Here is a 22,670-nt window from a genome sequence, read left to right on the forward strand (position 1 = left end):
AGATGAAAACACAGGGGAAAAGCCTCTTGACATTGGTATTGGTAACCTCCAAAACATAGGTAACGAAAGCAAAAACAGAGAAGTGGGACTACGTCAACTAAAAAGCTTTAGCATAGCAAAAGAAAAAATTAAGAGAGTAAAAAGGCAACTTATAGAATGGGAGAAAATACAGTTGACTCTTTAACAACACCAGTTTGAACTGCACAGGTTCACTTAATGCAGATTTTTTTTTCACTAAATACATACTATAGTACTACAAGATCTGTGGTTGGTTGAATCTGTAGATGTGGAACCATGGATATGGAGGGCTGAATATAAAGTTATACATGGATTTTTGACTGCTCGGAGGGTCAGCGCCCCTAAGCCCTGTGTTGTTCAAGCGTCAACTGTATTTGCAAACCACATATCTGATAAGGGGTTAATATCCAAAACATATAGGAAACACCTACAACTCAATGGCATAAAAACAAAACCTGAATAAAAAATGGGCAAAGTATTTGAATAGACACTTCTTTACAGAAGATATATGAATGGCCTATAGGTATATGAAAAGGTGCTCAACATCACTAATCATCAGGGAAATGCAAATCAAAACCACAATGAGATATCATCTCACACCTGTAAGGATGGCTATTATCAAGAAGATAAGAGATAACAAGCGTTGGTGAGGATCTGGAAAACTGGAACCTTTGTACACTTTGGGTGGGAATGTAAAATAGTATGACTGCTATGGAAAACAGTATGAAGGTTCCACAAAAGATTAAAAATAGAAATACCATATGATAAAGCAATCCCACTTTTGAGTATTTATCCAAAAGAACTGAAATCACAGATATCAAAGCCAAGAGTATAACCGTTGTTGCCAGGGGAAAGGGGAAAATGGGGGGTTACTATTCAATGGTTATAAAGTTTCAATAATACAAGATGACTTAAGTTCCAAAGATTTGCTGTACAACATTGTGCCTATAGTTAACAATACTGTATTGTACACTTAAAAGTTTGTTAAGAGGGTAGATCTCATGTTGTATTCTTACCACAATTTTAAAAAAAAAAAAGAAAGAAAAATAGGGAATGAGATATCCATAGGGGGCTTTGAAACGTTCAGACATATTCCTGGGACTCTAGAAGGTAGGGTACACGTGCAGGGCTATGCATATGCCAAGGAAAGTTAGGGCCTGAGAAGTCACTAATCTCTCACTTATGACTGATCTTGAGGCTCTGTGTAAGCAGGAAGTGAAGTTTAACACCGAGTTGCAGAGAGAGGAGAAGATGGTGGAAGAGTAAGACGTGGAGATCACCTTCCTCTCCACAGATACATCAGAAATACATCTACACGTGGAACTGCTCCAATAGAACACCCACTGAACGCTGGCGGAAGACCTCAGACCTCCCAAAAGGCAAGAAACTCCCCACGTACCTGGGTAGGGCAAAAGAAAAAAGAAAAAACAGAGACAAAAGAATAGGGACGGGACCTGCACCAGTGGGAGGGAGCTGTGAAGGAGGAAAGGTTTCCACACACTAGGAAGCCCCTTCGCGGGCGGAGACTGCGGGTGGCGGAGGGGGGAAGCTTCGGAGCCACGGAGGAGAGCGCAGCCACAGGGGTGCGGAGGGCAAAGCGGAGAGATTCCCGCATAGAGAATTGGTGCCCAGCAGCACTCACCAGCCCAAGAGGCTTGTCTGCTCACCCACCGGGGCGGGCGGGGCTGGGAGCTGAGGCTCGGGCTTTGGTCGGATCGCAGGGAGAGGACTGGGGTTGGCGGCATGAACACAGCCTGAAGGGGTTAGTGCACCACAGCTAGCCAGAAGGGAGTCTGGGAAAGCCAGAGCCTCCGAATCAGCTGCTCCTTTAACCCCGTCCTGTCTGAGCGAAGAACAGACGCCCTCAGGCGACCTACACGCAGAGGCGGGTCCAAATCCAAAGCTGAACCCCGGGAGCTGTGCGAACAAAGAAGAGAAAGGGAAATTTCTCCCAGCAGCCTCAGAAGCAGCGGATTAAACCTCCACAATCAACTTGATGTACCTGCATCTGTGGAACACCTGAATAGACAACGAATCATCCCAAATTGAGGAGGTGTACCTTGAGAGCAAGATATATTCTTTTTTCCCCTTTTCCTCTTTTTGTGAGTGTGTATGTGTATGCTTCTGTGTGAGATTTTGTCTGTATAGCTTTGCTTTCACCATTTGTCCTAGGGTTCTGCCCGTCCGTTTTTTAAAAAAAATTTTTTCTTAATAATTATTTTTTATTTTTTATTTTAATAGCTTTATTTTATTTTATCTTACTTTATTTTATTTTATCCTATTTCTTTCTTTCTTTCTTTCTATTTTTTCTCCCTTTTATTCTGAGCCGTGTGGATGAAAGGCTCTTGGTGCTCCAGCCAGGCATCAGGGCTGTGCCTCTGAGGTGGGAGAGCCAACTTCAGGACACTGGTCCACAAGAGACCTCCCAGCTCCACGTAATACCAAACGGCGAAAATCTCCCAGAGATCTCCATCTCAACACCAAGACCCAGCTTCACTCAACGACCAGCAAGCTACAGTGCTGGACACCCTACGCCAAACAACTAGCAAGACAGGAACACAGCCCCATCCATTAGCAGAGAGGCTGCCTAAAATCATAATAAGGCCACAGACACCCCAAACACACCACCAGACGTGGACCTGCCCACCAGAAAGACAAGATCCAGCCTCATCCACCAGAACACAGGCACTAGTCCCCTCCACCCGGAAGCCTACACAACCCACTGAACCAACCTTAGCCACTGGGGACAGACACCAAAAACAATGGGAACTACGAACCTGCAGCCTGCAAAAAGGAGACTCCAAACACAGTAAGATAAGCGAAATGAGAAGACAGAAAAACACACAGCAGATGAAGGAGCAAGGTAAAAACACACCAGACCTAACAAATGAAGAGGAAATAGGCAGTCTACCTGAAAAAGAATTCAGAATAATGATAGTAAAGATGATCCAAAATCTTGGAAATAGAATAGACAAAATGTAAGAAACATTTAACAAGGACCTAGAAGAACTAAAGAGGAAACAAGCAATGATGAACAACACAATAAATGAAATTGAAAATACTCTAGAAGGGATCAATAGCAGAATAACTGAGGCAGAAGAACGGATAAGTGACCTGGAAGATAAAATAGTGGAAATAACTACTGCAGAGCAGAATAAAGAAAAAAAGACCGAGTTGCAAACTGCCCACCTGAGCACTGAAGGAGTGACCCAATACACACACACACACACACACACACACACACAGCGCCTTGGTAAAGGCTGGTAGAGTTCTTGATTCAAGACATTTAAGAAAAACTCTCTCCAATCATTAGTGGGCCACTATGCTAACTGGACAGAGACTTCAGTGGCTTTACATGACAAAGAATTCAAAATTGACAGACTTGGTCCAGGAACATCACTAAACAAACAAATAGCAACAACAGCAAACACTGGGTAGGGAGGGGTTGACTGATTTTCAGAGTTGTCACATAGTATCATTTTAAATGTCTAATTTTCAACAAAAAAAATTATAAGACTGTAATGGACTGAATATTTGTGTCCCCCCCAAAATTCGTATCTTGAATCCCTACACCTCAGTGTGATGGTAAAAGGAGATGGGGATGTTTGAGTAGTAATTAGGATTAGATGAGGTCCTGAGAGTGGAACCCTCAGGAATGGGATTAGTGCCCTTATAAGAGTCATCAGAGAGCTTGGTTCCTCTCTCTGTTCTCTGCCATGTGAGGATCCAACAAGAATTCAGCAGTCTGAAACCCAGAAGAGGGCTCTCATCGGAACCTGTTCATGCTGGAACCCTGATCTTAGATTTCCAGCCTCTAGAACTGTGAGAAATAAATATCTGTTGTTTATAAGTCACCCGGCTTATGGTACTTTGTTAAAGCAGCCTGAGATGACTAAGACAAAGACACTGAGAAAAACAAAACGAAACCCCAAAAAACCAAGAATGGCCCATACACAGGAAAAAAGAAAGAGCTGATAGAAACTCCCCTGAGGAAGCACATTGGGCTTCTCACGAAAAAACTTTAAATCAGTTATCATAAGTTATTCAAACAATTATAGGAAATCATTTTATAAAGAACTAAAAGAATATTTCAGAATATCTTACCAAACAGAGAATAAAGATAGAAATTATAATAAAGAATCAAACAGAAATTTTCGAGTTGAACAGTACAATAAATGAAATGAAAAATACACTAAAGGGGCTCAACAGGAGATCTGAGTTGACAGAAGAAAGAATCATCAAACCTGAAGATATGTCAACTACCTCACCTGACGAAGATTACTAAATTTGAGGAGCAGAAGGAAAAAAGAATGAAGAAAAAATAACTGAGCCTTGGGGACCTATGGGAGACCAGCAAGCATACCAACACATGCATAATGGAATCTCAGAAGGGGTATAAAGAATATTTGAAGAGTTAATGGCCGAAAGCTTCCCCAAATTGATGAAAAACATTAGTCCATACATCATAGAACCTCAACAGACTCCAAGTAGGATAAACACGAAGATACCTACGTGGAGTCTGTCCAAAGAGACACTAAGACAAGTAGTCTAACTGTCAAAAGCAAAAGATGAAAAACGGATCTTGAAAGCAGTGAGAAAAAAGAGGTTCACCATGGACAAGGGGTCCTGAGATTATTAGTTGACTTCTCAATAGAAATTACAAGGGGCCAAAAGGCAGTGAGATGACATATTTGATCTGCTAAAAGAAAAAGACTGCCAACCAAAAATGCAATGTCCAGCAAAAAACTATAATTTAAAACTAAAGGAGAAATTAAAACATCCCAAGATAAACATAAACTGACAGAGTTCATCACTAGAAGATCTGCCCTATGAGAAAAACTATAGGGAGTCCTTCAGACAGAAATAAATGGACACTAAACAGTAACTCAAATTCACACAAAGACACTAGTAAAGTTGACTACATAGGTAAACATTAAAGACAGTATAAACATTTTTGTCCTTGTAACTCTTGTTCCATCTGACTTAAAAGATAAAAGATAATTGCATAAAGCAATAATTATAAAACTCTGTTGATGGGCTTAAAATCTAGAAAGATGCCATTTGTATGACAATAATAATACAAAGGAGGAAGGAGAGAACAGAGCTAAACAGGAACAAAGTTTTTAAATATTCTGAAATTAAGTTGGCACTTTAATACAAATTTGTTTAAGCTAAGGTGTTAATTATAATCCCCAGGGCAATTACTAAAAGAGTAACAGAAAGTAACAGAAGCAACAAGTTAATTAAAATGACATACTGTAAAAACCTATTTAACGTGAAGGAATAAATTGAGTAATAGAGGAACAAAAGATACAAGACATATGGAAAATAAATCGCAAAATGGCAGATGTAAATCCTACCTTATCAACAGACTCCACTTAAATGCATTATATATAAATTAACACTCTACATAATTGGAAGAATGGCTTAAAAAAAGATTAAAAAATGAAAACATGATCTAACTATTTGCTGTCTACAGGAGACACACTTTTTTTTGGTTTGTTTTGTTTAAAAAAAAAAAAGGTTGAAAGTAAAAGGATGGAAAAAGATATTCCATGCAAAAAAGAATCAAAGTAGAACAGGGTACAAGAAATTTGAGTCTCCCTTTTTTCCTTGGTAAGTCTAGCTAAAGGACTGTGAATTCTGTTGATCTTTCCACAGAACCAACTTTTGGTTTTCTTGATTTTCTCTATTTTTTAATTCTTTTTTTCATTTATTTTTGCTCTAATCTTTATTATTTCCTTCCTTAAGCTTGATGTGGGTTTAGTTTGCTCTTCTTTTTGTAGTTTTAAACTTAATTTTTTTAGAGAAGCTGTAGGTTCACAGCAAAATTGAGGGGAAGTTACAGAGATTTCCCACATGCTCCCCTGCCCCCACACATGCTCAGCCTCCCTCATTATCAGTATCTCTCACCTGAGTGGGACATTTGTTACAAATGATGAACCTACACTGACACATCATAATCACCCCAAGTTCTAGTTTACATTACCATTTACTCTTGGTATTGTATATTCTGTGGGTTTGGACAAATTTTTGTAGTTTCTTAAGGTGGAAGTTTTGATTATAAATTTGAGATTTTTCTCCTTTATTAATACGGGCATTTACAGCTTTAGATAGCCCCTTAAGTATTGCTTCTATTACATTACTTAAGTTTTGGTATTTTTTTTTTCATTCATCTCAAAGTATTTTCTAATCTCCCTTTTAACTTCTTTTTGATCCCTTGGTTATTCAGTAGAGTGTTGTATAATTTCCACATATTTGTAAATTTCCTAAATGTCCTTCTATTATTGATTTCTAATTTCATTCCACTGTGAATAGAAGTGGTGAGAGTAGACATCCTTGTCTTATTCCTGGTATTGGAAGGAAGATTTCAGTCTTTCACCATTAACTATGATGTTAATTATTAACACAAATATATGGTCAACTGATTTCTGACAAAAATGCAAAGGCAAGTAAATGAAGAAAGAATACTCTTTGCAACAATTGGTATTGGAATAATTGGACATTCATAAGCAAAAAAGTGAACTTTAACATAAACCTCACACCTTATGTAAAAAGTAAGTCAAAGTGGATCATAGATCTAAATGTAAAATATACAACCATAAAACTGTTAGAAGAAAATAAAGGAATAGGGCTTCCCTAGTGGCACCGTGGTTAAGAATCTGCCTGCCAATGCAGGGGACACGGGTTCAAGCCCTGGTCCGGGAAGATCCCACATGCTGCAGAGCAACTAAGCCCGTGTGCCACAACTACTGAGCCTGCGCTCTAGAGCCCGTGAGCCACAACTACTGAGCCCACGTGCTGCAACTACTGAAGCCTGCACGCCTAGAGCCCGTGCTCTGCAACAAGAGAAGCCACCACAATGAGAAGCCCGCGCACTGCAACGAAGAGTAGCCACCGCTCGCCGCAACTAGAGAAAGCCCATGTGCAGCAACGAAGACCCAATGCAGCCAAAAATTAAAAATAAAAATAAAAAATAAGGTTTAAAAAAAAATGAAAGTAAAGGAATAAATCCTTTTTCATAATCTGGTGTTAGAGTTCTTAGACATAAAAAAAGCACAATCCATGAAAGAAAAAAATGCATAAACTGGACTGTATCAAAATTTAAAATATTTGCATTAATGCAAAAAAATTTGTACACTGAAAACTACAAAATGTTGCTGAAAGAAATTAAAGACACAAATAAATGAAATAAATGCAAAGACATTCCGTGTTCATGGATTGAAGACTTAATATTGTTAAGATGTCAGTACTGCCCAAAGTGATCTACAAATTCAAAGCAATCCTATCAAAATACCAATGACGTTTTTTGCAGAAATAGAAAAATCCAGGAATTCCCTGGTGGTCCAGTGGTTAAGACTTAGTGCTTTCACTGCTGTGGGCCTGGGTTGGATCCTTGGTCGGGGAACTAAGATCCCACAAGCTGCCCGGCACGGCCGAAAAAAAAAAAAAAAAAAAAAAAAAAAGAAAAATCCATCCTAAAATTCATATGGAATCTCAAGAGACCCAAACAGTTAAAACAATCTTGAAAAAGAAGAGCAAAGTTGGAGGTCTCACACTTCCTGATTTCAAAGCTTACTACAAATCTACAGTAGTTAAAACAGTGTGGAACTGGCATAAAGACAGACATACATACCAATGGAATAGAATGGAGAGCCTAGAAATACACTCTTTCATTTACAGTCAAATGATTTTCAGAGAGTGTGTTAGGACCATTCAATGGGGAAAGGCAGTCGTTTCAACAAGTAGTACTGGGAAAACTGGATATCAAACATGCAAAAATGAAGTTGGACCCTTTATATCATAAACAAAGTTAACTCAAAATGGATCAAAGACCTAAACATAAGAGCTAAAACTATAAAACTCTGTGAAGATAATACAGGAAAAAAGGTTTATGACATTAGATTTGGCAGTGATTTATTGGATATAACACCAGAAGCACAGGGAACAAAAAAAAATTGACAAATTGGACTTCATCAAAAATAAAAACTTTTGTGCATCAAAGGACACTATCAACAGACTAAGAAGGCAACCCACAGAATCAGAGAAAATATTTGCAAATCATATATCTGATAAGGGAGTAATATCCAGAATATATAAAGAACTGCAACTCAACAACAAATTAACAACTCATCTAAAAAATGGGCAAAAGACACCCTTGTACATTGCTGGTATGAATTGAAAATGGTATAGCCTCTATAAACAGTATGGTGGTTCCTCAAAGGATTAAACATAGAATTACCATATGATCCAGCAATTTCACTTCTGCGTATATATTCAAAAGAATTGAAAGTAGGGACTGGAACAGATAGTTGTATATCCAGGTTCACAGCAACATTATTCACAATAGCCAAAAGGTAGAAGCAACACAAGGGTCTATTGACAGATGAATGGATAAACAAAATGTGGGAGATAACATACAATGAAATATTATTTAGCCTTAAAAAGGAAGGAAATTCTGATACATGCTTCAACATAGATGACCTTGAAGACACTATGCTAAGTGAAATAAGCCAGACACAAAAAGACACTGTTATGATTCCACTTACATGAGGTACCTAGAGTATTCAAATTCATAGAGACAGAAAGCAGAATGGTGGTTGGCAGGAGATGAGGGAAAGGGAGAATGGGGAGTTAGTGTTTAATGGGTAAAAAGTTTCCATTTGGGAAGATGAAAAAGTTCTGGAGATGGATGGTTACAATTGTTGCAGAACAATGTGAATATACTTAATACACTTAAAAAATAGTTAAAATGGTCAGTTTTATGTTAGGTATATTTTACCACAATAAAAGAAAGTTTGCTCTGCAAAAGACACTGTTAAGAGAATGAAAAGGCAAGCTACACACTGGGATAAAATATTTGCAAATCATATATCCAACAGAGAATTGTGTTTAGAATACATAAACAACTCTCAAGAGTCATCAGGAAAAAATTAACAACTCAGTTAAAAAACAGCAAAAGATTTGAACTGACACTTCAGCAACAGGATATAAGGATGGCAAATAAGCATATGAAAAGATGTTCAATATCATTAGCCATTAAGGAAATGCAAATTAAAACTACAATGAGATACGACTTCACAGCTATTAGAATAACTAAAATAAATACCAACAATACCAAATGCTGACAAAGATGTAGAGCAACTGGAACTCTCATACATTGCTGGTGAAAATGCAAAATGGTTCAGCCACTCTGGAAAATGGTTTGGCAGTTTCTTATAAAGTTAAACAAACACTTACCATATGACCCAGTAATCCCACTCCTAGATATTTACCTTAGAGAAATAAAAATTTTATGTTCACACAAAAGCCTGTACAAGAATATTCATATCAGTATTATTCATAATCACCATAACCTGGAAACAGCCCAAATGCACTTGAATGGGTGAATGGATGACAAACTTTGGAACATTCATACAATGGAATGCTACTCAGCAAAATGAATGAACTATTGGTACACACAACAACTTGGATGAATCTCAAAGGCACTATGCTGAGTGAAAGAAGTCACTCTCAAAAGATTACATATTGTATGATTCCATTTATATGACGTTCTCTAAAAGACAAAATCACAGTGATGGAGAATAGATCAGTGATTGCCAGGGATTATGGGTGGAGTTGGGAGTGACTATCAATGGATAGTATGAGGAAGTTTGAGGGTCATGGAGCTGTTCTCTATCCTGATTGTGGTGGTGGTTACATGAATCTATGTGATTTACACGATTTACAATTCACAGAATTGTACACATAGCCCTCCCCCAAATAAACAGGCAATTTTATTGTAAGTTCATTTCAAAAATAAAATATTAGCTATTATATCATCATCAATAGTTATACGTTACTGATTAATAAAAGTATTCAGAATTAGTTACAAAATAGGATCTAAAATTCATTAAGGTCACTTTATGTCTGGTATAATAACTTAAAGGTATAGAGAAAAATATCAACAACACTAAATGTAAAAGCTTTATTACAACTTCTACTAACTCCTCTCTTTAATATTCTGTATCAGGATAATATGCTCCCTGTGGATCATGTCCTATAAACATTGTCATATACTGAATATGGAATTAAATAAGAACTCAACTTAGAAGTCTGGGACCCTAGGTTACATTCCTAAATCTAACACTGTAAGAAAACTCTCGACTTGCCTTTTGTGCCTAATTTTATCTTCCTCTTCATTGAGGTCATGTACTTGTCTGCACTTGTCTTTTTGTGGTATGCTGTGAAGGTGTAAAGCAAGGAGTTTCAAAGATAGGAAACAGAACAGATTCATATACCACCCACCCACCCCAAATACCAGGTACTGCTTTAAGTGATTCACATGTATTACCTCTCTTAATTCTCCTAACAACCTTAAAACATAGCTACTATTAATATTCTCATTAATATTCTCATGAAGAAAATGAAGCATAGAGTGGTAACTTGCCTAACATCTTATAGCTAGTAAGCGGGGGAGCCAGGAATGTTCCCAGCAGTCTGCCTCCAGAGCCCATGTTCTTAATCAGTATGCTATAATGTCTCTCCACCAAAGGCTGTTTGTTCATTCTTTCTTTCCTTCCTTCACCACTGCTCTTCCATGTCTATGGTCTCTCTGTCTCTAACAAATCACTCATTCATTCTGTTGGCTTTACCTATGGTCTAAGCATAGATGAGCCCCAATTCTATGGACCTAGTTCTGCCCTCTCCCCTGAGCTTCACTGCTGCATTTCCAACAGCCTCCTCGATATCTGCATTTGATGATCCTGCGGTCTCACAAATTTAACATGTTTAAAATCAAACTCATCATCTTTCCTCAAAATTTCCCCATAAAGGCTTCCTTAATTTTGCCAACTGTTAAATTACACAGCGTTGAAGCGCCTGGGCTATCTTTGACACATTTCTCTCCACTGACCTTCATTCTCAGTCAACAAGTTTTACCAATTCTTCTTTTGTAATGTCTCTTATAATCATACCTACTTCTCTTTCCAATTCCATTGCCATCATCCTAGTCAGCTCTTCCTGCTGAAATGACTGTAACGCCTCCTAAATTGTTCTCCCCGTTTCCAGTTCTCCCTCTCGTGCATCCTATTTACTGGCCACTAGATTAATCACTTTCAAATACTGCTTTTATCATGTTACTCCTGGCTCAAAGACCTTTAACCATATCCAAAATGACTAACTGAATAATGAACTCTGTATAGGTCTATACTACCTGCCAAATAAAGTTCAAAAATTTTAGCTTCCTTTCTAACCTTGTCTCTCACGACACCTCCAAACACGCCACAGTGCTTGCAACAACTGCTGCTAGTGAAATGCCTTTCCCTCTCCTTCCTGAAGACTTGGTAGTATTAAAAGAACATTTAAATCTTACCTCCTCTGAGAGGCCATGTTCAGTCATGCCAATCAACGCACAGTGGCCTTTCCCTCCTCTGAACTCCTACAGCCCTTAACAACTGTATCTAGCATTGTTACTAAATGTTATATGTTTCTCTCTCCAACCAGCAATTGGCACAAAGTCAGGAACCATTTCTTAAACTTCTGCATACCTTCCACAGTGCCTAGCAAAACTTACCTGTTAAACCCATTCTTTCTGGTTAAGACACACACCGTTTATCTATATATTTTGTGCTAGTTTATAGTTCTACCTAAAGACCCTTCACAATCTAGCCTCACCTACCTTTCCAGTATCATCTCCTGTCAGTCCTCACTGTGTCCTGTACTTCCTGCCACACTGAACTTTTCACTGTTCCCTAGACACACCAGGTTCTTTCACAATCCTATTCCTACTCACCCCAGTATCTGTAATGCCCTCTCCCCACTATTTATCTGACAAGTGCCTGTTGATCAGTCAAGACTTGGTACAAATGTCAACTCCTGACTCCCCCAATTAGACTTAGATGTTCTATCCCTGTGTCCCCTCAGCATTTTATTCACATCTCTACAATAGCAATTTTCATGTTGTACTGCAACTAACTAGGTACATATTTGTCTTTCTCAAGGAACTATACATTCCTCAAGAGTATCAATAGTTCATCTTTCCCCTACTCCCTTCACTAACTCTTCATAGTTAATGCCCTGATGTTAAATCTTTCTGTCAGTGAAAGAACATATCAAGTCAGTGGCGATCACATACCTTGGTAATAAAGAGCCTTGAGGAAGGAGTGACGTTCAGCTCCCTGAAATAAAGAATTTTCTATTTCCATTTCTCGCCGGGTCAGCTGTTTGCTCTTTGCAAATCTCTGTGGCAGGCAAAGGATGCGCTGACGCTCTGAGATTCTTTCCTCAATATCTTGAAGACGGTTCTGTATCGCTTCAGGGGTTGCCCTAAGTCTCGTCCTCTGAAATAAGAGAAATGAGATGGCATATATCACAAAGGACACACCCTAAAAGTGACAATCTGATGCCTTAAACAAGAAAGAAAATGATCAAGGCCCAGAAATGGTCATTTACAGACATGTTAGCTAAGAAGTCAAGGAGCAGGAATACCCTGCGGTCCAGTGGTTAGGACTCTGCACTTTCACTGCCGAGGGCACAGGTTCAATATCTGGTCAGGGAACTAAGATCTCACAAGCCACGTGGCACAGCCAAAAATAAATAAATAAAATTTAAAAAATAAAATAAAATCCCATTTGTTTAGGGGGAAAAAAGTCAAGGAGCAGCTTCTCTTTTACCAAGGTCCCTATCCTAAAAACCAAAGACGATTCAGACACAAAGCTCAGTGTTGTGAGAACTAAAAATGAAAAGGTTCTCAGTACCAAAATGAAAAGATCTTACTTTTTATTCTCCAGAAAAAATGTGCCCCACTCACCTTTTCACCTGAAACATGGCTCTTCCAAATCAAGATTTCTGTCTCATTAAGCCCTAGTTCCCTGAGAGAAGCAGTCTCCTGGTCCTTCTCATGCAGTGTCTGGAACTGGGACAAAGTCATAGTCCCAGCTGCTTCCTTCCCAAAGGGCTTGTACATAGTACCAGGAGCAAAGCTCTCTTTCTTAGAGACACATCTGCAAAACAAGCAGGAAGAGAGTAAGAACATTTTCAAGTTACCACAATTCACAGAAATGGGGCTCGCCATTAAGAGGCACAATGAAACTCAGTGGCAATTTCTCTCTCACATACTATTTCTAGGCTGAAGCACCACTGTAATGATATGGAACTCCACCAGTAATCCAGGACTAATGACTGAATCAAATATTTATTTACTGGGCACCTACTAGGCATCAGAGACTGTGCCAGGTACTGAGGATGAAACAGTAAAAAAGATAAAAACAGTTTCTGCTTTTGTGGAAGAACTGTAGAAGAGAGGCAAGTAAACAGGCAATGATAATACTGGATTGTAAGTGCTATGTATGTTAAAGGAAGACACAGGAAAGGTACTTAGCCCGGACGGAGTGGGATATGGGAGGCTTCCTAGGGGAAGAGACACAGAAGTAAAACCCTGCCTAATAAGTAGAAGTTTGCCAAGGAAAGTGGGCTGAGAGAGGAGTGTTACATCCAGACTTTAAGAGGCGTCTGTCACCTGGAGGTGAGGGTCTATGATAGTCTGTTTGCAAAATCAATACCTACTCCTCAATGGAGACACTGGTATCAAGTTGATGCTGAAGGAGGCTTTTCAGCTGCCTCTCCCCTTCTGTTTCCAGCTCCTCCAGGACGTGCTCATCACTCTTCACACAGCTATTTACCCTGGAATAGATACAAGAATATATGTGGAAAGTAGAAGAGACAGTTAATCTCAAAATATATTCCTTATCAATATTATCTACCATTAGTGATTCCATTTGTTCAAAGACACTTCTCTATGTGTTGTCCTTTATCATTCATTCCACAAACATTAACTAAATACCTGTTTACACACAATGAATGCACTGTGCTAGGTACTGATGGAGTCAAAGATATTCAAGACAGAGTCTTTATCATCAAGAAGCTTGCAATTTATTTAGGGAAAGGTAACAGATACGTATGTGTTGAGTGCATGTGTGGGGCAGGGGGGGAAGAGGGGGAGGGAGAGAGAGAGAGAGAGGGAGGGAGGGAGAGAGGGAGAGAGAGGGAGAGGGAAAAGGACAGGGAGAGAGAGAGGGACAGAGGGAGAGAGAGAGAAAGAAAGATTTTATATCTTTTATATCTTCTTTATGAAGCATATGCCAAATCAGTAGTTCACAGAAGAAAGATAATTGGGAGGCAAGGTAGTAAATGAAGACTTGGGAAAGGTAATTCTTACACTGACATTTGAAGGATTGAGTATGATGAAGGAAAGAACAGGGAGAACGAGTATGAAGAGACAGAACTATGTTCTGGGGGATAATAAGAAGTTCAATTTAGCTGGCATTCATGTATGGGAGCCTTGGGAGACCATGTTGGAAGGGTAATTAGACTCAGACTGTGAATGGCCTTAAATACACCAACTAAGAGGTCTGGACCTTAATGTACATGTATTAGAAAGCAATTTATTAGGTAGTTAAGTGACATGGTACAAGTGATGGTTTAGGAAAATGAATGCGGTTATAATAAGCCTTATGGAATAGTATGGAATAGTAAGAAAGAAACCAGAAGAACTAGTTAGGAAACTATAATTTATCAAGCATAAGGTGATGAAAGTACAAACTGGAGTGGTAATAGAAATTGAAAGGAAGGGTTAGATGAGAAAGGCCTTTTGAAGGTAGGGGTAAGGGAGAAGTGAAAGATAACCCGGAATTTCAAGCTGTGTAACTGAGAGATGGGACCAGTGAACTAAAGAGTAAGTTCCAGATGGACTAAATGGTTTGGGAAAGGGAAGTCATTATTGTGTTAGCCGTGTTGAGTCAACTACCTATTACAACTGAAATACCAGCATGAAGTATCAGGAATGCTTCAAAGACATACAGAGTCTGAGGTGACAATGTGATACTGGCTAAAAGGAAAGTGATAGCAGAACTGTTGCATAGATAAGAGTCTGAGGCTGCATATGGAAATCTTGAGTCATCTGTGTTGTCAGGATCTGGAGCTGTGAGAGAGGAGAAGATTACCAAAGAAGAGAGTATAGAAACAAAGATGAAGGGGGTCATAACATTTTACAGCTTAAGCACTACTGTGTAGAAATCTAGGTAATGCTAATATGAGCTAACTAACCCTAAATAATTAAAAACTCTGAGTGTAAAGAAATAGCAGGACCCTTTAAGTGTGCAATAAATGATTATAAAAGACAAAAACAAAGCGAGTTAACTCCATGAGGAAAATAAATATTAAATACCTTTCTTAAAAAATAGCCCTTTACTACTGGGGTTATGATGAGACCTAAAAGATGTATCTCCCATAATTGTAAGCAAGATTCCCATACTTTAGACAGACTTATACCAACTTTGGGACATTTTAAAGTATCCATAGGGCCAGGGTTTTCAAAAATTCCTTTTAAGTATCTTAATCTTTACTTATTATTTAGAATTCTGAAAGTTCTTGCTAAGTTTAAAGTGGCTTTGAAATGAATAAACCATAGCTAAATACATCAGTACACATGAATTTCAAAAAGAAATGTGGAGTGAAAAAAAGCAAGTCACAGAAAAATTCATATATGTGTCTGCGTAGAGTTGAAAATGGGATAACACTAACAACACTTTGTTTAGATATAAATTCGTATGTGATAAAACTATTTAAAAAGAAAAAAGCAAGGGAATGATTAACGCAAAATACTGGCTAGTGATCCCCTCAGGGAGGGAAGAGAAGCACTCAGGGAAGGGCACACAGGGGACTTCTGATACTGGTAATGTTCTATGAATACTGTATCGATGATACTGCTGTTATCAAATGATACAGCATCTATGTTACCGATACTGGTAATGTTCTATTTCTAAAGCTTGTAGTGAGTACGAGTCTATTATTATTCTTTAACCTGTATATATACATTATTCTGCATGTATGAAAGATATATAAACATTTTTTAAAAGTCATTTTGAGACAAGGAAAATCAGAAACTTCTTTTGAAAAAGATGCAGAAACTGACGGTGCAGGAGAGCATTATACCAGTAAGAATTTAAATGCACTGCTCTATTCCAGAGTGATTATTCTACTTGCAGAATGAATACAGAACTAATTTAATGAGGATCCTTTCAAAAGGCTTTGTGTACTGTCAATAATTGTAAGCTCAGGCTTTCAACAAAGACCAGCCACGTTAAAGCTGCCATTTCCTGCAGAACCAGTAGGGGGAACTGCTCGCAGCGGTGCCTTTCTTTTCTTACAATACATGGAACCGGTTTGGCACCCTGCTTCTAAATTTGTAAAAACAAAGTATCACTTGTTTACTTTAAGACCTGAAAATGCTACATGGTCTCTGAGCCCGAGAAAGTCCTCTTTAACACACAAACACTGCGAATAAACGCGCCTACCCTGGGCCCCTTTCTGAGAACGGGGTGGAGGTAGGGCGGGACAGGGAGGAGCTGGCCCGCGTTTCTCCGGCGCAGGCCGGTTTCATCAATCGGCCAAGACCCTTTTACCTGGGTGGGTCCGTCTGAAATAGGAAGGAGCCACAGCATCTGTCCCGGGGCCGGCGCCGTTGCCTAGGTGCCTGTGCCGGGAGGGCATGCCTACGGGGACCGGCAGCAGCGGCGGCCCTTCCTGAACTTCGCCCTACAGGCCTGTCCAGCCCGTCTCCCCTTTTCCCTGCTCCTTTGTCTTCCCGCTCACACGAAACCGCGTCCCCAGAACGTGACATACCCCAAACCCAAAGTAACAAAAGCCACTTGAAGAGTTAAAAGATAGAACAAAGCTCCCTTCGCCGTCTGCTCTCAGACAAGCCCTTACCTCTTCATGTTTCCACAGGCCCCTAGCTCTAACTTGGGTAAATAGGCCGCGGACTTCAAGTCCCAGAACTCTGCGCGGCCGACTCTAAGGGGATTGTGGTGGAGCGCAGGATTCTGGGAATTGTAGTCTCGCAGAGCTAGGAACCCAGAGTACGTACTGAGCAACCGGTATATTGTAAATTGTTCAAGTATTTCTCTTGGATTTCTTGTATAGGTTAAAGGTAACATCCAAAATATCCAGCTCATAAACCTAGGAGTCGCCTTTGACTTCTTGACTCTCTCATCCAGTATCACCAAATCCTGGCCCCTCTAATTTCCCTTGAATGTGTCCCTATCAAACCTGCTTCTGTTTTCAAGGGCTTCTTATCCGGAATCCCACCTACCTGCTGTTTCCAGTCGAGCCTCTGGTTCATCCTCTGCAGTGATCAGACTCAAGTTTGACCACATCACTAGCACAAATGGTTCTCCTCTGTCTCTACCAGAGGCTAAGACATTGTACTTCCTATCCTGAGAATCAGAAACCCACGTGTATTCAGGCCCATGAATGTTTTTATTGATAATTACGATGAATCATGAGAGTGGTAGAACACAGTGGTTAAGAGAATGGGCTCCTAGTTCCCGGAAATGGAAATACAAATGTCCTTAAGTACATGAAAAGAAAGATGTTTAATCTCACAAGTGAGATGTAAATTTCAAAGTACACTGACTACAAAATACCTGATGTGTACTCCTCAAAACTGTCAAGGTCATCAAAAACATGGAAAGTCTGAGCATCTGTCACAACCAAAAGAATCAAAGGAGACATGATGACCAAATGTAATGTGGGATCCTGGGACAGAAAAGGGCCCTAGGTAAAAAATATAGAAATATCAATAAACTATGCACTTTAGTTAATAATAAGGTTCATTAGCTGTGACAAATATACCAGAGTTATTTAAGATGTTAACACTAAATAAAACTGAGTGGAGGAATACAGAACTCTGTACTATGCAACTTTTCTGTAAATCTAAAACTTCTCTTAAAAAATAAAGTTTATTTTCTAAAAGTACATTAACATTTTTCACCCACCAGATTAGTAAAGATCTACAAGTTTGAGAACACACTTGTTTTGTTGAGATTGAGGGGAAACAGGCATTCTCAATACACTGCTGGTAGAAACAAATTGGTACCTCTGTGGAAGGCAACTTGAGGATACAATTTAAATCATAAATGCACATTTCCTTTAAAGCAACAATTCAACTTATCCTCAATACTATGTGTCCTCAAGAAATTAATTGTATGTGTACATATATAATTATAGGTTATACAATTTTATAAACTATATATATTATAAAATTTTGTATATATATAAAATTAGTCATGCAACCTTGTTTATAATAACAAAATATTGGAAACAACTTAAATATCCATGAATGTTATACATCCATTCAATGGAAAACTATGCAGCAGTCCCAAAGACGACAAAGTTCTCTATGGACTGCTACTGAACAATCTCTAAAATATATTTAGTGCAAAAGCAAGGTACAGCACGATGTGTATAGTGTGCTTCCATTCTAGTTTTTAAAAAAGAAGGAATATATGTATGTGTTTGCTTGTATATGCAATAAAATACCTCTGGGAAAACATAAGACAGTGATAAGTAAATGATTCTGGGTTAAGGGAACTGGATGGTGAGGGATAAAACTTTTCACTTTATCTTCTTGAATTTTGAACCACATGATTATATTACCTAGTCAATATATTTTTTAATTAAAGAGAACCCTTCTTATACCACAAAGAGCCAAAGAAGAAAAGGATCATGGGTTTGGGGGTGTCACACTGCTTGGATTTTCAGTTCCCACAGTTACTGACAATATAACATAGTAGGCAATCTGGACTTGAACTTTTGTTTGGCAAGTTACAAGACTATGTAAGTTTCATTAAGTTTCTTTAACTGGTCTAGGCCAGTTTCCTCATCTGTAAAATGGCGATAATTCTTCAGAATAGGGTGACTATAAAGTACTATACAAAAGAATGGTTTTAAAATCACTTGCAGCGTGGTCATCTATGAGCAAATATTCCAAGTTTATCCAGTAGGTTCAGACTTATTCAAACTGTCTGTATTGCCACACTCAAGTTAGAGGATAAGACCAAAGAGCAGCTACTGGAAGACATTATACTTCCTATCCTGAGAATTTCTAACAGATGAGAATGTCATGGAAAGTACTAGAGTTATCCAAGACCTAGCATATGCAAATGACTGTGCTCTTGAAGCACACAGGAGAATGAATGCAGCTCTAACATGCACCATTTTGTGGTTTTGGCACAGAACAGGGATGGAATCTAAACAAAAACAAAGTGTGGGTCATAACATAACCCGCATTAAGTAAATCCTATATGGTGGTGGGCTGAATTCTGCTGCTCAACCAAACTGTCCAATTGACACATTGATCAACAAGGAAATGGAAGAATACACCAAAGTTGCTAGTGTGTCTGTCCCCTGGGAAGGCGGCAAAGGGTGGAACAGATTACTACACTGACCACCACACCAGACTTGTATACAACTTCCTATAAAACATACATTCTATTGGTACTGAAGTGATACACACTACATTACAAATCCACTAGGTGGGATGAGTGGAGAATGAATGGCTAAAAAGACATACATGGGGTGGAATTACAACTACAAAGCAAGGTCATAAGGAAGTACTCTATGTACCTTTGTATAACTGTAGCCAGTCCAAGTGGTAGGTACCAAGGGACAAACATTCAGAAAATTGCACTAGAAGGAAAATCAGGCTATTTCTAGCTCTGCCAAATTTATTACCTGTGGAATAATAGCTATTCCATTTCCCCACAGCATCCTCTCCCCACTTCAAAAGGATATCAGACAGTATATTAAAAGCTTTGAGATTTCTAGATGTTATTCATGGGCACAGAGATCTTAGCACGAGGTAATTTCACAATTTCACCCCCAGAAGAGTTTATGACAAACTGAAAAATATGCCTCATTTGTCTTTCTGACAATTTAACAAGGTTAGTTTAAGCCAGAAGTTCCTCCTTAACATAGACATATTTTCAGGCTTTTTCCTTTTTAGGTGTTTTGTTCACAGCACACTTCTGATGAATACATTATGAAGCAATTATAATTTCCAGATATGAAAGAAGACGCTAAAACCAAAAATCTTCTCTTGAAGAGGGATAGCATCACTCATCTAATATTAAGAGTAAACAACGGTGCATGTCTTTCAAATCCTCCAAATGAGATAGCATAAATGCTGTCTTTTTCAGAGGACAAAAAAAGTAGATAAGCACTGGGAAAGTGTCAGCACGACAAATTTAAGAATTCTCCTTCAGCTAATATCTTAGCTGGTCTTTAACAATGGCTGTGGGGGAGAGGGGTCTCACGATTCCAGTACCTAACATAAATGTAGCCTTAAAATTACTGGCAAGAATAGGTTATTTCTGATCTTTTAATTAATATCTGTTCAACAATGCCATGCCTTTTAGACACATGTTAGAACCAGGGTCAGAAGGAACCTTAAAAACGATTTAGTCCAAGGCTCCAAACAGTACACTGAGATCTACCAGTAAACCCACAGTATTACTGCATTGATCTGGAAGCCACTTGCCATTCACACGCCTCTTTTTTTTTTAAACATCTTTATTGGAGTATAATTGCTTTACAATGGTGTGTTAGTTTCAGCTTTATAACAAAGTGAATCAGCTATACATATACCTACATCCCCATACCTCCTTCCTCTTGCGTCTCCCTCCCACCCTCCCTATCCCACCCCTCTAGGTGGTCACAAAGCACGGAGCTGATCTCCCTGTGCTATGCAGCTGCTTCCCACTAGCTATCGGTTTTACATTTGGTAGTGTATATATGTCCATGCCACTCTCTCACTTTGTCCCAGCTTACCCTTCCCCCTCCCCATGTCCTCAAGTCCATTCTCTAGTAGGTCTGCGTCTTTATTCCCATCCTGCCCCTAGGTTCTTCATAACCATTTTTTTTTTTTAGATTCCATATATATGTGTTAGCATACGGTATTTGTTTTTCTCTTTCTGACTTACTTCACTCTGTATCACATGCCTCTTTTATGTCCTGGAAAAAAAATATTAGAACTGCCAATGCAAAGTCAACAGGAGTACTGTAGCCTCCTCTTTCTTTATTTTACTGAGGAAGTTTACAGTAAGCAAGTACTGGTAGTGAAAAGACATAAAGGTGTCAAAAAACTTGAGAGAAATGAAAACTAGTTTCTTCCAGTTGGGAAAACCTTCATATGGTCCAACTCTTTCATGTTATAGACAAAAGATAATGCTCCAAATGAAATTATCTGTCCAGTTAATTAAGCAGGGACAAGAATAAATCCAGTATTTCCTTCTATATACTATGTTCTCTTTACTGAATGTGGAACTTAACGTATTCACAGACTATAAGAGTTGAACTGCCAAAAACAATAGGGAAAATGTCTTTATCTAGGATAATAATATTGTATTCAAACACTAAAGATTACTCAAGATAATACTCAAAAGCTGTTTACCTACAGAAATCATCCATAAAGTTAAATGGTCTCTGTAATTTTGAGAGGTAATGAAAACTTACCCGATTAGAAGCTGCTACTTTGAGAAGTGTGGGTAGGAAAAAAAGAGGCCATGTAAGTTCTGATACTTGGTTTACTCATAAGGTGATGTAAATCACTAATACTCATTTCAAAAATATTTTCTTTCCATAATATGTACCCTTCAGGATGGTCATGTTCAGTCAGTACAACAGAAATTCAGCTCAGGAATTACAGGCAATTAAGCTTTAGTCACTCAAAAACTTTTAAGTTGTTTATTTTAGTGTTATACTTTTATTTTTCAGAGCATTGCCTTTATTTATGACTTAGGTAAAACATGAAACACAAGAAATCAGACTGTTTCCAAACTAAGAACAACACTTTTTCTTGAAAAACAAATAAACAAATATACAACTATAAATCATATGCTAAAACCAAGTAAAACACCAGATTATCTGTACATCAAAAATAAATGAATTGCCTGAACCATACCCTTTTTAAAATAACCTAAATCAAGTCTCAAATCCATCCTAACTCTTCCTCCCTTCTCTGAATTTCTACAGCATACTTTCTGTACTTCATAACACACTTCCTTGTATTGTCTATACTGTTTTTTTATACAGACAGGCATTAAGTATATCTCAAAGTAGACAGTAAGTTCTTTTGAGGAGAGAGACTTCACAGTAGCTAACACTATACGTTGAATGTTAACAGGCACCCAGTAAAGACTGGTTGGCATCTATTTTTTGGCAAACATTTCTTTATGATCTGGTTGCAGTGAAAAGGACAATGCGTGCTGGCAGTAAGATATGGAATCTAGTAGAGTAAGCCATGAATTGCACACACAGAGTCAAATAGGTTGTTCTCTAGACAGAAGAGCTGATATAGTTTTGATTTGCTAATACTAAAAGTCAAACTACAGTATCATTCCCAACAGCACAATATTTAAGTGGGGGAAAAATACATGCAGCCTTTATTGCCACCAAAGATTAAATATTAACTGTAAATACTACTCTAACAAACACCATCAAACTTGGTAGGTAATGTATAATCCAAAAACAGCATGCTGAAGATAGGGTCATTCAATCAAAAGCAATCCTGACATTGCATTCCTGCTCCTTGTAACGACGATACTGGAAAAGTTGTACCTCTTCTACCTTCCTTTGCAGCATGTCTATAAGGGGAAAAGGCACACATCATTACTCAGAGGACAAAATATCCCAGGAACGTAACTTACATTCTCCCTTCAACATATGATTGACAAAACTTTACGTGTCAATTTTTTTTTTTTTTTTTTGGCCATGCCGTGCACCTTGTGGGATCTTAGTTCCCCGACCAGGGATTGAACCTGTGCCCCCTGCAG

At 38.5% G+C, this 22,670-nt stretch overlaps 2 protein-coding genes across 6 annotated transcripts in view; both read right to left on the reverse strand.

Annotated features, from left to right (window-relative positions):
- Window positions 1-16,832, reverse strand: part of RBM41 (RNA binding motif protein 41) — a 65,074-nt gene extending 48,242 nt beyond the window's left edge. For 2 of the 4 annotated variants that reach the window (XM_057538199.1, XM_057538198.1), the window contains exons 1-5: window positions 16,461-16,693; window positions 13,564-13,680; window positions 12,809-13,001; window positions 12,134-12,338; window positions 10,170-10,241 (exon numbers count right to left, since the gene is read on the reverse strand). In XM_057538199.1, the coding sequence (XP_057394182.1) occupies window positions 10,170-10,241; window positions 12,134-12,338; window positions 12,809-13,001; window positions 13,564-13,680; window positions 16,461-16,678 (805 nt within the window). In that variant the 5' untranslated portion in view covers window positions 16,679-16,693. Of the gene's footprint in view, window positions 1-10,169; window positions 10,242-12,133; window positions 12,339-12,808; window positions 13,002-13,563; window positions 13,681-16,460; window positions 16,694-16,767 lie in introns of those variants that run through there. The other 2 variants (XM_057538201.1, XM_057538200.1) reach the window with 2 other exon arrangements.
- Window positions 16,833-21,566: 4,734 nt separating this feature from the next.
- Window positions 21,567-22,670, reverse strand: part of NUP62CL (nucleoporin 62 C-terminal like) — a 75,863-nt gene continuing 74,759 nt past the window's right edge. For both annotated transcript variants that reach the window (XM_057539072.1, XM_057539073.1), the window contains exon 10: window positions 21,567-22,481. In XM_057539072.1, coding sequence (XP_057395055.1) covers window positions 22,390-22,481 — 92 coding nt within the window. In that variant the 3' untranslated portion in view covers window positions 21,567-22,389. The remainder of the gene's footprint in view (window positions 22,482-22,670) is intronic.

The sequence above is a fragment of the Balaenoptera acutorostrata genome, chromosome X (genome assembly GCF_949987535.1).
Source record: "Balaenoptera acutorostrata chromosome X, mBalAcu1.1, whole genome shotgun sequence".
Lineage (NCBI taxonomy): Eukaryota > Metazoa > Chordata > Mammalia > Artiodactyla > Balaenopteridae > Balaenoptera > Balaenoptera acutorostrata.